General features: G+C 34.8%; 2 protein-coding genes across 2 annotated transcripts; both read left to right on the top strand.

The window, feature by feature from the left end:
• Positions 1 to 1,428: 1,428 nt before the first annotated feature.
• Positions 1,429 to 4,847, top strand: LOC105320784 (uncharacterized). Its single transcript, XM_066075253.1, has 3 exons — positions 1,429 to 1,563; positions 3,263 to 3,331; positions 3,673 to 4,847. The coding sequence occupies exons 2-3, from the start codon at positions 3,265 to 3,267 to the stop codon at positions 4,740 to 4,742; spliced, it is 1,137 nt and encodes a 378-aa protein (XP_065931325.1). The 5' UTR covers positions 1,429 to 1,563; positions 3,263 to 3,264; the 3' UTR covers positions 4,743 to 4,847.
• Positions 4,848 to 6,522: 1,675 nt separating this feature from the next.
• On the top strand, positions 6,523 to 13,077 carry LOC105320785 (cytochrome P450 3A9). Its single transcript, XM_020064285.3, has 14 exons — positions 6,523 to 6,680; positions 6,802 to 6,904; positions 7,868 to 7,923; positions 8,504 to 8,606; positions 8,748 to 8,864; positions 8,977 to 9,065; positions 9,582 to 9,739; positions 9,854 to 9,981; positions 10,453 to 10,540; positions 10,727 to 10,884; positions 11,281 to 11,369; positions 11,460 to 11,597; positions 11,859 to 12,018; positions 12,400 to 13,077. Exons 1-14 carry the CDS (start codon positions 6,589 to 6,591, stop codon positions 12,490 to 12,492), a joined length of 1,572 nt encoding a protein of 523 aa, XP_019919844.3. The 5' UTR covers positions 6,523 to 6,588; the 3' UTR covers positions 12,493 to 13,077.
• The last annotated feature ends 970 nt before the right edge of the window (positions 13,078 to 14,047 follow it).

Below are 14,047 nucleotides of genomic sequence, written 5' to 3'. Positions count from 1 at the left end.
CCATTTTATGGTACATGCATGCACTTTGTAATTTGGACAGATGGAGACAAAATATGCAAACCGCCATTATATTAAAATACTCAACTAATGACCGCAAAACAGTGGGTGTAGTTGTATATTTGAAATAACCTGAAACGTGAAAAAAGATCTGTTTCCTGCTTTGCTTGAATCGTTGTCTACCCTTTGAGTCTCCTTTATTGAGATATAACCAAGTTTTTCTTTTGACCAAACAGGACTTCGTATTTTAGGGTAAAACAAATTTTCAATTAGATACATGTAATGAAATAAATTATATAAGATGTGGGCTGTGATATTTCGATCCATTTTCCTCGCATCTTTTATTACTATAACGATCATTCTTCAGAACTGGAGGTACTTGACGAAGACTAGACGATTTGCAATATAGTTATTGCCACGATTCTCGAACAAAGGAGTTGTTAAACTACGGTATGCAATGGAAGCCAGGAAAGCATTGGTTAAGAGGATCTTAATTAATGAGGCTCTGTAATAAAAACCCACGCTAAACCACCTGGGTCTTCACTTGACTCCCTAAATGTGCGTGTTGGAAAAATTTATGGCAGACTCACACGAATTGACATCCTTTTAGGCTTTCACCACAACTAATTAAGAATATAATACATTAATTGAAACATACATGTATTATGTTCTTTAGATAGGCCCCTTTGAATGTTGCTATGTTGCTATATGTCTTTAAAAAAATAAAATAATTTAAAAGATGTTTTAATGAAACGTTCAGTCGTATTTTGCGGAGCTTGATAATGATAGATATATTTTCCGCTTTGTGAAACCGTTATTCACAATCTTGAACCAGAAAAATATGTTTATGTCAGCTTTTAAGAGAGTTTGAAGGCCTAATTTGACTCGTTATGGAGACGTGGTCTCTTAGTAAAGCTCAAACACAAGAGTATAAAAATTAAAGTAAACGACTCTTTTCAAAATACATGTATACTTTAAATAAACGATTGTTCTCGAATTTGTCCTGCACTTGCTTTCAACTACTTAATTTCAAAAGGAGTTTAGAAGTCTTCCTTATATAAATGAAATGAAAATATTTTTCTTTTATCTTTTTCGTCACACATTATTGCATACAAATGAATTTAACGACAACTAACCAAACTACTTGAGCCTCCACGTTGCAAGGTCTTCTTGTAAATATTGGTTCAATCTGTTGCAATTTGTTTCTTAACGTCTTTTTGTAGATCATTTTTATGCATTGATATTCGACCAGCCCTTATATATTTCTTACTAGATGCCATTTTGTGTATGTTATGAATAATATTCGTGAATGTTAACTTGATAATATTGGTATGTTAACGTTAGTTGTGTCCATTTAAGAGTTAAATCGCCATGCCATATACATGTACTCAACGCACCCTGCCTGGGGCCTCGCATCATGATTATGATTGACGCGCTGATAAACAATCTATACGCAACGCACTCAAAATGGTGGCGACTATAATCATGTTTCGGTTCAATCACAATGGGTAGACTGCGGGATCAAGGCTTGATTATTCGGAAATGAAACCGAGTCTCACTTAACTGGTAAGAAATCCGATGTATTTACATTCTTTTCTCTTTGTTTGAACGGAAACTGGGAGCTTCAGTTTGACCCATTTTATATACAAAGCTTCTTCTAAACTTATAAACCTAAACAGCTAAAAATAAACCAAATATTTTTAGATCGACTGTTGATTGACCTTTTGTTTAAGTCAACTTTTGCGTATAATATTTTGCTTTTAGAAAAAAATCACGTTTTTTCTAACATTGCATCCTTCCTATGCAATCAGTGATCAATGATTTGACGTTGAAATGCGTAATCGAGCGATTTATGTTTGTAAGATGAAAGCGGGGGGCTCCTTGGGGGGGTAAAGCGAGATAGCTATAGAATTTATCACACATCCGTGCATCAACTGTTCTAAAATCATTAACAGTACTAAAACAAATATAAAGTCTTTTGTAACTCTTGCAGACCTGTTAACATTTAATCAATTTTTATGCATTTCTAATTTTTAGTTACAATTAGTACATGTACTCAATTTCAAATCCGACAGGAAGACAGGTAATTTAAATTACACATTTTCCCCATATCCTCCACACTAGGTCGAAAATCGTGGAACCATTTTTGACATGATTTGTTAGGATTTCAGAAAGGAAACATGCACGTAATTACTTATATTTTCAGGTAACGAGAAAAGCCACATAATTTACATATTTATACATGTGTATACATGTACTTATGTATTACTTGTAAGTTTTTTATTTCTACTCATTTGAGGATCCAGGTGCTTAATAAATATACTTTAAATATTGAATAAAATAACACAGGTGGTATGTACATGTACATTTTAGTTATATTAACCAAACAGTGTGCATTGAATATATGATCTTTTGGGGATGAAAGTGTCAGCGTGTGAGATGTTGTGTTCGCCTCTGTCTATAAAACAAATCATTTAGAATACATAGGGGTCAAATAACGTTGAAGAAGGAGAAGAGGATCTTTTGGGGATGAAAGTTTCAGCGTGTGAGATGTTGTGTTCGCCTCTGTCTATAAAACAAATCATTTAGAATACATAGGGGTCAAATAACGTTGAAGAAGGAGAAGAGGGTCCCGTGTAATCATTGCAACCTTTATAACACGTATGAGGCAACAAAGAAAACATTTTATTGTATATAAACATCTATCTTTTTCTTCATAGCTGCACACTTTATATGTAGCTACATATTTTTGTAGCATAGCCAGTACCTATATACACTTTGACCTTTGACATCTCGAACACTATTATTGGTCATATCATATAATGTGCTTAGTTACATGTAACTTAGACCGCATTTACATTACTTAAATGTGCATGCAATGCCATGCATATAGCTACATTATGAAAACCTTAAGATAATTCGACTGTAAAGCATCCCCTCCCTAAAAACTAGCAAAAACTTAACAAAGTATTAGTTCTGTAAATCATCCGTGTTGTACTTTCTTTTCTCTTCAGAAATATCAGTAAAATTGTTACAAGTACTATACGATCATTCATAAACGAAGTTATTGACCTGTACTAATGATATTTTATTTTTCAGATATGAACGCGATGGCCACTGAGAAAAGTTCGAAGGCAGAAGACAATAAAAGTGCAATGTACTAATGATATTTTATTTTTCAGATATGAACGCGATGGCCACTGAGAAAAGTTCGAAGGCAGAAGACAATAAAAGTGCAATGTACTAATGATATTTTATTTTTCAGATATGAACGCGATGGCCACTGAGAAAAGTTCGAAGGCAGAAGACAATAAAAGTGCAATCCATATCATAGGTAAGTAAAGAAGAGGTGCTGTAATTTGCCCATACATGGCCGGGTGTAAGTAGACAAAAAAATAGTACCGGCATGGTTTTGTTTTTAATTACTTTCGTAATTCAATGTTTTCATGTTAGTTGGGGTTGCGATGAGGCCTCTGACTGGCTTGGGTAGAATAATGGTAGTAAATTGGTGTAGTATATGATGAATCACCGCGGTCGATCGATTTTGATAATAAATAATAACATGACATGTTGATGTATTGCATGATTGTTGCTGGAGGAAATATAACTCTCTCCCCTTTATATATTATTATCATATTATATTATAACAATAATAGGATATGTCTTGGTTTTTAGAGGATGATGCAGAAAATACAACCTCGTCATCGGACGCTAACCTCTTGACCTCTAACCTTCCCATGGTGTTGTCCGGCACAGGATTCCCATGGGACAACAAATGGACACACTCAGCCACAAGAACACTTCTGGAACTGTACGTGAAAAATGAAGAAAAGTTCAAGGATCCCCACACCAAGAAAAAACAAATTTGGGGAGAAATTTCCGAAATACTCCGTTCAAAGGGTTTTACATTCGATGCAGAAAAATGTGAAAGGAAATTTCTTAACCTTAAAACAGTGTATCGAAATAACGTGCAACATAATTGTATGACAGGAAATCACGACCGCAAGTGTTCATTTTACGAAGAATTAGATGCTATATTTCATTTAAGTAAAAAACTGAATTCCAGCAAAAAATCGGACTCAAAACTTCCAGACGTTGTTGAACCAAAGCGAACGGCACACCGAAATCCAAGTACCGACACCGTCACGTCGTCTGCTAAAGCAGCTCCTGTCTCAGTAATGCTTATTCCCAATAATGGCGGAAAAGTGTCAAACGAAGCAGAGAAATCCCTCACCTCAGGTTTATCCCCTACCTCAGTTTCATCTCCACATAACCCCCGAGTCAGCATAAATCCACTAGCGTCAGGACACGCGATCAATTATCCAGTCAAATTCCATGCAAATTTCCCTAAGAGGAATCAATTTCTTTCGCAGCGTTTTCCGAAATCCATGCCCAACAATCCGACAAACAGACAAGCTGCACCAGAACCTCCAAACCGTACCCAACCCGTTCAAAACACCCCTCCCTCAGGAACAGCGGTTATCGATCTTTGTAGCGAGACTACAGACTCTTCAAAACGAGGCTTAAGTGAAAGCGAGGCCCGTTCCGAACAGTCAGCTTCAAAGAAGAGGAGAGCTAGTGATTTACAGAGTCTTTTGGAGAGTTTCGAAAATTATCGTCGTGAACAGCGTGAGCGTGAGGACCAAAGGATGCGGCAGATGAAGGAAATGCACGATGATGAAATGAAAGTGACCAACCGGTTTTTGGACATCATCCACCAGTACGTCCAGAATGGCAGCAGCTAATGTTACAGTTTATGTTATCTCTTTTGTACTTACTTGTTATTTTTACTACATTTTGTATTAGTTACTAGTAATATGTATCGCAATAAACAAACTACAAGCACTTCCTCTTAAACTTTTGACTGATTCTCTAATATCTCAATCATGTGTTCATTGTTCAAACCCAAAAGTGGAAAACTCCGGAAATTGAATAACGGAAACAATAATCCTGAGAAACACAATGGCTAATTAATTCAAAAGAGATGGGATTGGAAAATAGTTTTGCTCATTATTAGCTCTAATTTTTTCCCCACTCCACAAAATAACTAAAATGTCATACATTCATCTGAACACAACGATTTAGCGATACAAGTTACACTTTGGAAACATAAATTTACATATAAGTGTAATACATTTAGTGGAGACGTGCGTTGATGAAGTTAGTTTCAATAAGAGATACATGTTTTAAACCTCTTCAAATTGAATACAAGTAGTTTATGTCTCAGTGAATTTACGATTCTCGAAACCGCATCGTCTTTAATGAACCGAGCTTTAATTGTTCTCCCTGTTTTACCATATCCCTATAAAACTTCCTAAAGGTTTTCATCTTTCTAAATGATAAACAACGAACGGATGTATGGAGGGTAATCATGTTAAAAAATCCAGTCCTGTAATCCGAATATGCAATCGTGTTGGCTTATGAGTTTGAGTATGAATGTGTGTAATTCTGATCGTGTAACCTTTAAACACTTGGGATAAACATAAGATTTGATTCTATTACTTCGATTCTTCGAATCATAATAGAAATGCGTGTATATATTTAAACAGTCATGATATCTGATGTCGATTAAATTTTTCACTCGCATCTTTTTTGGATTCTCTTGATATAATAGAAACCAAACTCATTCATGTATTTTTTTCTTCATAAAATCGTTCTTCCAAAAATTGTATTTATCCAGAGATGATATATTGATATCTAATATTCTTTTGTTCTGTGCCCACTCCGGCGATTACGGCATGTCTTTTCCTTCAGCTATCGGTAACGTCACTGTTTCCATTATATGGTCGTGTCAAAATTCGACGAACTTGTAGACTTTACATTTGTTAATTTGTTACATGTCAACTGTGCTTTTTCAGAAAACGGAGATACAAATGCAGAGACTTCTAATGGAAAATGCGTATTAAAGTGCCAGGTTACATGTACATTACAAACTGCATGTTAAAGCTACAAATGTGCTTCTGTAGGAAGGTCTTCTGCAGAGTCAACTTTCGAGCGTTTATGTTCGAGTGCAATAGGTACACGATCAGAACTACACACATTCATCATACTTAGACTCACATACCAACACGTTTGCATATTCAAATTTAAAAGTTTACATGTTTGGATTACCCTCCATACGGATGCCGTTCGTTGAATGTTACAAATGCATTCTATCTATTGTTTACATCATTGTTTATTTGCCAAAATCGACAATGATTTGCAACGGAGAGAAACAGAAAACGTTAGATAAAATCTTTTAAATTTTTTTTTAACTTTATTTTTTTTTCAACCAAGTACAAAACAGTGTTTACTGCCGTGTACAATTCTAAATTCGAAATCCAACTCCTTAAAGACCAAAATGAATTCCGCTCTAGCTCCGATTTTATAGAATGCCGGCGAACGTTACTGTTCACACGCATTATATTTCAATATATCTTTTATGACAAACACAAAAGTTGCAAGGCCAAGACCAAGCATTATGTAACTTGTGTCGTATAGAAGTTTAAATTACCGACTCATGATACTCAATATACTCTCATATAGTGTCGTTTTAAGACCACAGACTTTACCAACACGCATGCGATATCATACTTTTATTCTACTTTCGAAATGGGTCTTGGTGACAATGCGTTCTTTTGGCTGAATTCATGGAGTTCGACTGCTGGAATGTTACTTATATTTATTTTATGGCTTTTTCTTTGGTGAGAAAACTTTATTAATATATTGCTTTCGAAACTAGCTGTTCATAAGACTTGCATTATATATGCACTCATATAAGACATACATGTATTTTATCACATGGCTGATGTCTAATTCTTTAAGGTTAACAAGGCGAGAAGTAGATGAGGCAGAGAGAAGGACCGGAATCCCCGCGGCGGGTGGCGCCCTGCCTCTGTTGGGGCATCTCCCTCAGGTCTTCAAACTGGTAGGGAGGAAATCCGAAATCACCATATACAATATTTTAAAAAAACCTGTATACTAGTATATATGGAACACCGTTGCTCTTTTGTGTTGTGTAAGGTATTAATATCTGCGGTTTCATATTTGTTGTCTAATAATTATCAGCTATGGTTCCGTCGTTAATTAATTATGCTGCGGTTTCATAATAATATGCTGTAGTTTTATATTTCATGTGTTGTGGTTTCATCGTCTGTATTGACTTGTAAACTGCGCTACCTAAATATTAGGGGCGGGGCAAAACCCTGGCAGGGGCTCAGATGGCGAATCTCCCGGGGATCTTGGATTTTGAAGATTATATACCAATCAAAATTTATAAAAAAAAAAAAAAAAAAAAAAAAAAAAAGGAAAAAAAAAGGTAAATTTATATAAAACGTTTATACATCTGGCATGATGTTCGTATCCAACTTATGGTATCTAAATTAATTAATCATCCAGTGAGAGACCGTTGGGATTCACTATAGCGTACCTAATCATAAGAATGTTATAAACTTATTACATTTACATAATTAACATAGACTTCATTTAAATCAGCACTTCTTAGCGCACTTTGGATATACAATACAGTGTACATGTATATGGTATGTGATAACAAAATTACATTGCTGCATAGAAAAGTTCATCTTCCCAAGTCAAGGGTTTCTGATCCGCTTCGCTCTACATAAACCCGTGTATGTAGAGCGAAGAGGATCAGAAACCCTTGACTTGGGAAGATGAGAAAAGTTACGATTTAAAATTTCAAACAAAATATGGAAGCAGTTGCTTTTTAAAAATAACAATGAATACAAATGTTGATAGTATTAATCAGTACAGCAAGAGGGCATGACGTTAACACTTCACTTTGTCATGCGCAAGTACGGCGGATATCGTTTATTTCTTTTCATTTCATTTCATTAAACCACTCACTCACAGTGAGTCTTTCTATGTTTAGGGAGTTGATGATTTTGAAAAGAAATGGCTACGGAAAAAGAAATCCAAGCTGCTATTGTAAGTACAAGTTCCACTGTTCTACTCTTGCTGATGTTGTTTTTATATTGGAGCCGCTAAAAGCCTCAATCATTTTGCAAAAAGGGTACCCTTTTCTAAGATAGAAATGTTTTAATTTTCCAAAATGTTATTACCAACTATATGGAAAAGGTATAGAGCAACTATCAAACCTTCAAATGTGATAAATAAATGTGATAAGTTTTGTCATACATGTATGTTGATTTTCCCAATTTATATATGTAACTAAACCAGATATGGTGAACATCTCTACGGGTCCTTACCTTCATAAGAGAGAACATAAGGTATAGACAAGGAATTATGATTCTGTTATTTCGTTAACCTTTGACAAAGAAGGTTAGTTCAAGGTCACGGCACAATATTATAACAAAGCGCTCTGTGGTTGAAATAAAAAGCCAGTTTGGGACAAGATGATAGAATATCAGCTTATTTGACATTTGATGGATGTCGGAGACGGACTATTCCCTATAGGGAGTCCGCAGTTTCTAAGTTTTTCCAATTTTCCAAAAAAGTAATAGATATCCGAAGTTTCCTACCTCTCATTATGGACATTTTTTTACAGATCATGGTTCGGCAATTCCCCCATGATTACAGTGACTGACCCTGAGGTACTCAAGCATGTCCTGGTTAAAGAATTCTCCAACTTTCATGACAGACCAAGACGGGTGAGGTTCCAAGTTAGGAATTAAAATATTGAAATTAAAAAGGTTTTTGTTTACAAGTTACTGTATATATTTTTAGTCAACTTTACCTGTGTCTAATTGCTAATGTTGTATTTATAAACAAATTCGTAAGTTTTTTCGTAGAATTACCAAATGACACAACCGCCAATAAACAAGGGCCTGTTTTTTAATCATGGAGATCATTGGAAAAGAATTCGCACAATCATCACGCCAACGTTCAGCACTGGGAAGCTTAAAGGCGAACGAAGTCACGAAATAATTTATTGTTATGTGATTCTATTTTATATCATTCATAAATCGCAAATAGTATTTAAGGGTAGTAACAAAATGTAAAGTTTTTATGGCTCTGCAGATGAATCCCGATATCAACAGATATTCTGAAAACTTGGCTGATAAAATGGAGAAACTGGCTAAATCGAAAGAAAAAGTCGAAATCAAAAGGTGACATGATGGTTCTGATTTCTTTATGAAAGTAGCCATAACACGCTTCGATATAGCCAAGGGTTTCCTATACACAATGTTTTTTGTTTATGAGGAACGTAATATTTCGGAAACCCTTAGCTAGTGAAGATTTCTTAGCACTGTTCAGAGAACCAATGCATGCGTTAAGAAAGATCTGAATTTCGAAGGCGCTATAGAGCTTTTGTATTTCATTTTACAATTGTGCGTGACGTCAGTTTAATGTGATTGAAAATAGATCTACAAAAAAAAAGTTACTGGATTCAGAAAGTCACTACACGTACAAGCATATTACCAACTCTCAAAATCAAATAGGACATGATTCGAATAAACGGCATAGAATCCATTAAATAGTGCAAAATATAACAATGTGCGTATGAACTACTAATGGATGCAGTATCCTGAAAATGTGAAACTATTATACATTGCATTTTATTTTAAGTGGCGAGAATTAACCTTCTGATATGAGAAGTGATTTTGGCGAGTTATCCTTTACAGGTTGTGTGAAGGCTTCACCCTGGACACTATATCAGCGACAGCGTTTGGGTTGGATGTAGACTGCATCAACAATCCTGACGGTCCTTTCATCAAGAACATGCGGAGCATTTTTGAAAAGGGAATAGGGGTATGGAGAAGAATTTTCTTCACACTTGGAAGTAAGTAAAGTTTTTACATATAACGTCTCCAATACAGTGTTGTAAACTGTATTTAAACTTCATCTTACAAAACATATACGCGGTTTAGAAGGCAATGACTATTTTTATTTATAGACATATTCCCAACGTTCATTCCCGTGGTTCGATATTTCAAAATGGATTACTTTGACAAAGACCACCTTGATTTCTTCATCAGACATTGTCAAGCGATGATAGAAGACAGAAAGACAAGGGTCTCTCAGGTATACATGTTTACATGTTTACCTGTTTACGTCTAACACCTGTTCATCTTTACAATGCCAGGTTCAATGGTTATATGCATATACATTTATGTATATATAAAGGTAGTGTAACCAAAATCCTTTGATACTGTGAATCAACCACTAAACCCGTTATTCTCGTTATGAAATCAAAGGTAATATACATGTACCATTGGCTCAGAGAATATGTTATTACTTATTAGGTTTGTTACTAACTGTCTACGGAAATTTGTCGGTTGTTAAGGTCCATAGAAGGCTGAAAAAAAAACTCAATGAGTTTTTGGATATAAAGCAGTATATAGTACATATAGTACAAGTATCTGATTTGTGTATATAAGACGCATTCAGGCTCTTGATTAACAGGCTGTTCCAGAATAATGTTTTAACCAGCTTCGATTAATGTCACAAATAAAAAAGCGGATTAGTTTAACATCAATTTTGTTGTTGTAATAGAGGAAAGACTTTCTTCAGTTGATGGTTGATGCAGAATTGGAGGATAAGTCGACTACAGGTCCCGAAGTTTGCAACGTACCAAACAAAAGTATGAATCAGAGTGAAACACGGCATCAGACAGTCTCTTATCTGGATAGTGTAGAATTTTCAAAATACACGATTTGCAATAAATGACTAGTTTACTTCGCTTGCAGTCACAAATTTTACAGTGCAAAGACATAGGGATATGACCTTTCTCCGATAGATGACTCTTTCATAACACGGTTCGTTTCAGGGTTGACCAATGACGAGGTGGTTGCACAGGTGTTCATGCTTTACCTGGCAGGGCACGAAACCACGGCCAACACGCTGACCTTCGTCTCCTATGAACTAGCCCTGAACCAGGAAGTTCAAGACAGAGTGATTCAAGAGATTCAAGATCAGATAGGGGAGGTAATTCATCGGTGTACCTGCTCGTCCAAACTATTGAATCTTCGCTAGCTAAAGGTTTCCGATCCACAACGCTCAATGAGGAACCTACGTAGTGTATCAAATTACGAAACTATAATAAACATCAAAGCCCAGGCAGCTAATAGTTCTCTTTTGTCGTTTAACTGTCACCCCTCGCTTTGAATTCAATTAAACTGGTGACTGTGAAAATGGTCAAGATTGGATTACTATATTGTAATGTAATTTGGAAAATATCGCTGTGTTTACTTCCTTTAAAATTGCAATCAATGTTTTTTCAGGCGATAAAAAACCCCACATAGACAATTGTTTTGCAGTGACATATATATATATATATATATAGAGAGAGAGAGAGAGAGAGAGAGAGAGAGAGAGAGAGAGAAGGAACCAACCTATGAAAACACAAACAAACTGAAATATATGGATCAAGTTATTATGGAAACACTCAGAATGTTCCCACCTCTAACGAGGTGAGTATTTTTCATAAAAAATATACCGGTATTAAGCAAATAAATAAAAACCTCATTCGTTAATAATCTGTGTGTAACCTTTTTTCCCAGACTGTACCGTGAAATACAAGAGACGGTGACGATCGGGAATTACACATTTCCAAAGGGATGGACCGTGGTTGTTCCGGTGTTCAGTATTCATCGTGACCCCGAATACTGGCCTGACCCGGAACGGTTTGATCCCGGAAGGTATGTTCGAGTATGAAACTGCTTAACGTTGTAATTTTAAAATAAATTAATATTAGATTAAGAAACATTGAAAATAAAATCACCATGATTGATCAATGATAATTCTCCATGCGATAGAGACAGTGTTGTTGGCCCCTGAATAAGCACTTGGTTGGTAACGTAAATCAACATGTACCTTTTTTCTTTAACAAAAATAAATATTGAGGGCCTTTCCAGCGAGCCAAAGAATAAAAGACTAAATTTTGAAGTTTTTTTTTTTAGATTTGAAAATCCCAAATCCACTCAGAACAAGTTTTTCTACATACCATTTGGTCAAGGTCCCCGGATTTGCTTAGGAATGAGACTGGCCCTGTTGGAGCTGAAAGTATCTCTTGTTCACGTGCTTAAAAGAGTTCGTCTTGTCCCATGTGAGGAAACACAGGTTCGCAGATTCATAGCAATTATATAGGGTTTATCCCTTTTTGTGTGGTTAGGATGGGATGAAGAAGGGGAGGCAGGTTTGGAGGAGAGAATTAAAATTTCGAACAATTTTACTTGAAAAATGTGCGTGAGAAAAAGTGACTTTCTAAATTCGCTTCTAAGTTCGAATTCGTTTTGTATTATTCTTGAGAGATGGGTTTTTTCACTTGAATCAAGAATGCTGTAATTTTTCTATGAATAAGGAAGCACCAGAAAAAAAAACGTATGAAACTTGAGATTACGTTAAGTTTGATTTATAGAAAATACTAATATATAACATTAGATTTGATGATCAAACACCCTGTTGAATCAATATGTTTAAATACTAGTATCTATATTGTAGATGTCGTTGAAACCCGTCACCCACAAAGGCACGCTGATATCCGTGGAACGACCCATTCAACTTGGCCTACAGTTGAGACAAAATGAACATTAGAGCATTTGTACATGTACTGACATTTTATTTTAAGCAACCAATGTTACCCCAAAATGATCAGACCATTCTACATGACATTGTATTTAACCTGGATCCGCCGTCACAAACTTTGCTTGTCTAATTAGGTATATAAATTATCGACCTCGAATCTAAGTTTTTACCTCAAAATGTATATTTTGACTTGAACTTGAAGGCTGAGTAGAGTAATTTCAAAATGTTGGTGACTGCAGTTCTGGAAAAGAATTCGAATTTTATGTTGACATTAGTTGACATCTTATCTGTAATTACCGGTATTGTATACGAGTAAAAGAACTACGCCCACTAACGCCTGATGATCGTCTCTTTTAACACTCGTCTATTTCAGCTGAATGTAGATGGGTGAATATGGCGTGTAAAATGTCTATATACAAAGACGGGTAAGATACTGAAAAATTAAAATATCGACATTGAAGTTTGATCATTTTAAAACAATCATTTAACACAATACATATTTAGCATATCGTCGATTTGTTACCCTAAAATATGTTTAATACTTGGAATATGTCGATTTGAACTGGTGTTTGCATATCAAAACCTCCAAAATAGTATCATATTTTTTTTTAGAACTTCTATGCCTTTTCTTTTATTTAGTGGGTCTGTATTTTTGTAATAGTCAAAATAATGGGGAAAAATCCATTTCAATCAACAAAAACGTGGAGAGATGACCCACTATACATTAAAAATATCATTTTGTATCCAAACAATTGAACGTTTCAGAAAAATAATACAAGTCCATGAATTCGTTGCCAAAGTCACAAAGCATTTAAACAACGTACTTTGTTGTGACTGAAGTAATTCAGTGTATAGAGCACCAGGCATTATTAAACCTTATATATCTAGGCTATTAAGGTTGTGGGTTCCGCAATCAAATTTTAATTTGTATTTTACGACTAAACCCATAAGCGCCAAAACACTATAACTATATATATATATATATATATATATATATATATATATATATATATATATATATATATATATATATATATATATATATATATATATATATATATATATATATATATATATATATATATATATATATATATATATATATATATATATATATATATATATTCATGCTTAGTTGGCTCACTATACACCTTGATGTAGAAATTAATTGATTAGGATAGATGACATGATTGGTAAGAAATATTTAAGTCAAATAGACGAAAAATGTGCAATTTTGGATAAGAAATTATATTTTCAAAAATTTTATTCAGTAAATGTGAAAAGCCCCATACGGATTCGAACTTATAATCTGCGATTTACAAGCCCGATTCTTTAACCACTGGGCTATGACAATATTCAACCAAATCGATTGATACAAACATTTTAACAAAACATTTGAATCGCCATCTTCTGACGCAGTGTCTTAAAAAGTATTAAAATTCAAGGTGTAGTGAGGTACTTTATTTACTTACAGGGTAGTGCAATGGGTTAGAGCATTAACTACAAATCTGTGAGTTCGAATTCCGATAGGGCTTTTATTATTTTTACCTTTCAAAAAATATTT

The sequence above is a fragment of the Magallana gigas genome, chromosome 2 (assembly GCF_963853765.1).
Source record: "Magallana gigas chromosome 2, xbMagGiga1.1, whole genome shotgun sequence".
Taxonomy (NCBI): Eukaryota; Metazoa; Mollusca; class Bivalvia; order Ostreida; family Ostreidae; genus Magallana; species Magallana gigas.
The sequence above is the reverse complement of the archived record's forward strand: the minus strand, read 5'-3'. Positions and strand labels throughout refer to the sequence as shown.

Bases quoted from the DNA above. Each gene is read 5' to 3' on its own strand.
- LOC105320784 (XM_066075253.1), top strand. From the start codon at position 3,265: ATGAACGCGATGGCCACTGAGAAAAGTTCGAAGGCAGAAGACAATAAA. The intron at 3,332-3,672 runs GTAAGTAAAGAA...CTTGGTTTTTAG, and splicing joins AAGTGCAATCCATATCATAG to AGGATGATGCAGAAAATACA.
- LOC105320785 (XM_020064285.3), top strand. From the start codon at position 6,589: ATGGGTCTTGGTGACAATGCGTTCTTTTGGCTGAATTCATGGAGTTCG. The intron at 9,066-9,581 runs GTGACATGATGG...TATCCTTTACAG, and splicing joins GAAAAAGTCGAAATCAAAAG to GTTGTGTGAAGGCTTCACCC. The intron at 11,598-11,858 runs GTATGTTCGAGT...TTTTTTTTTTAG, and splicing joins GAACGGTTTGATCCCGGAAG to ATTTGAAAATCCCAAATCCA.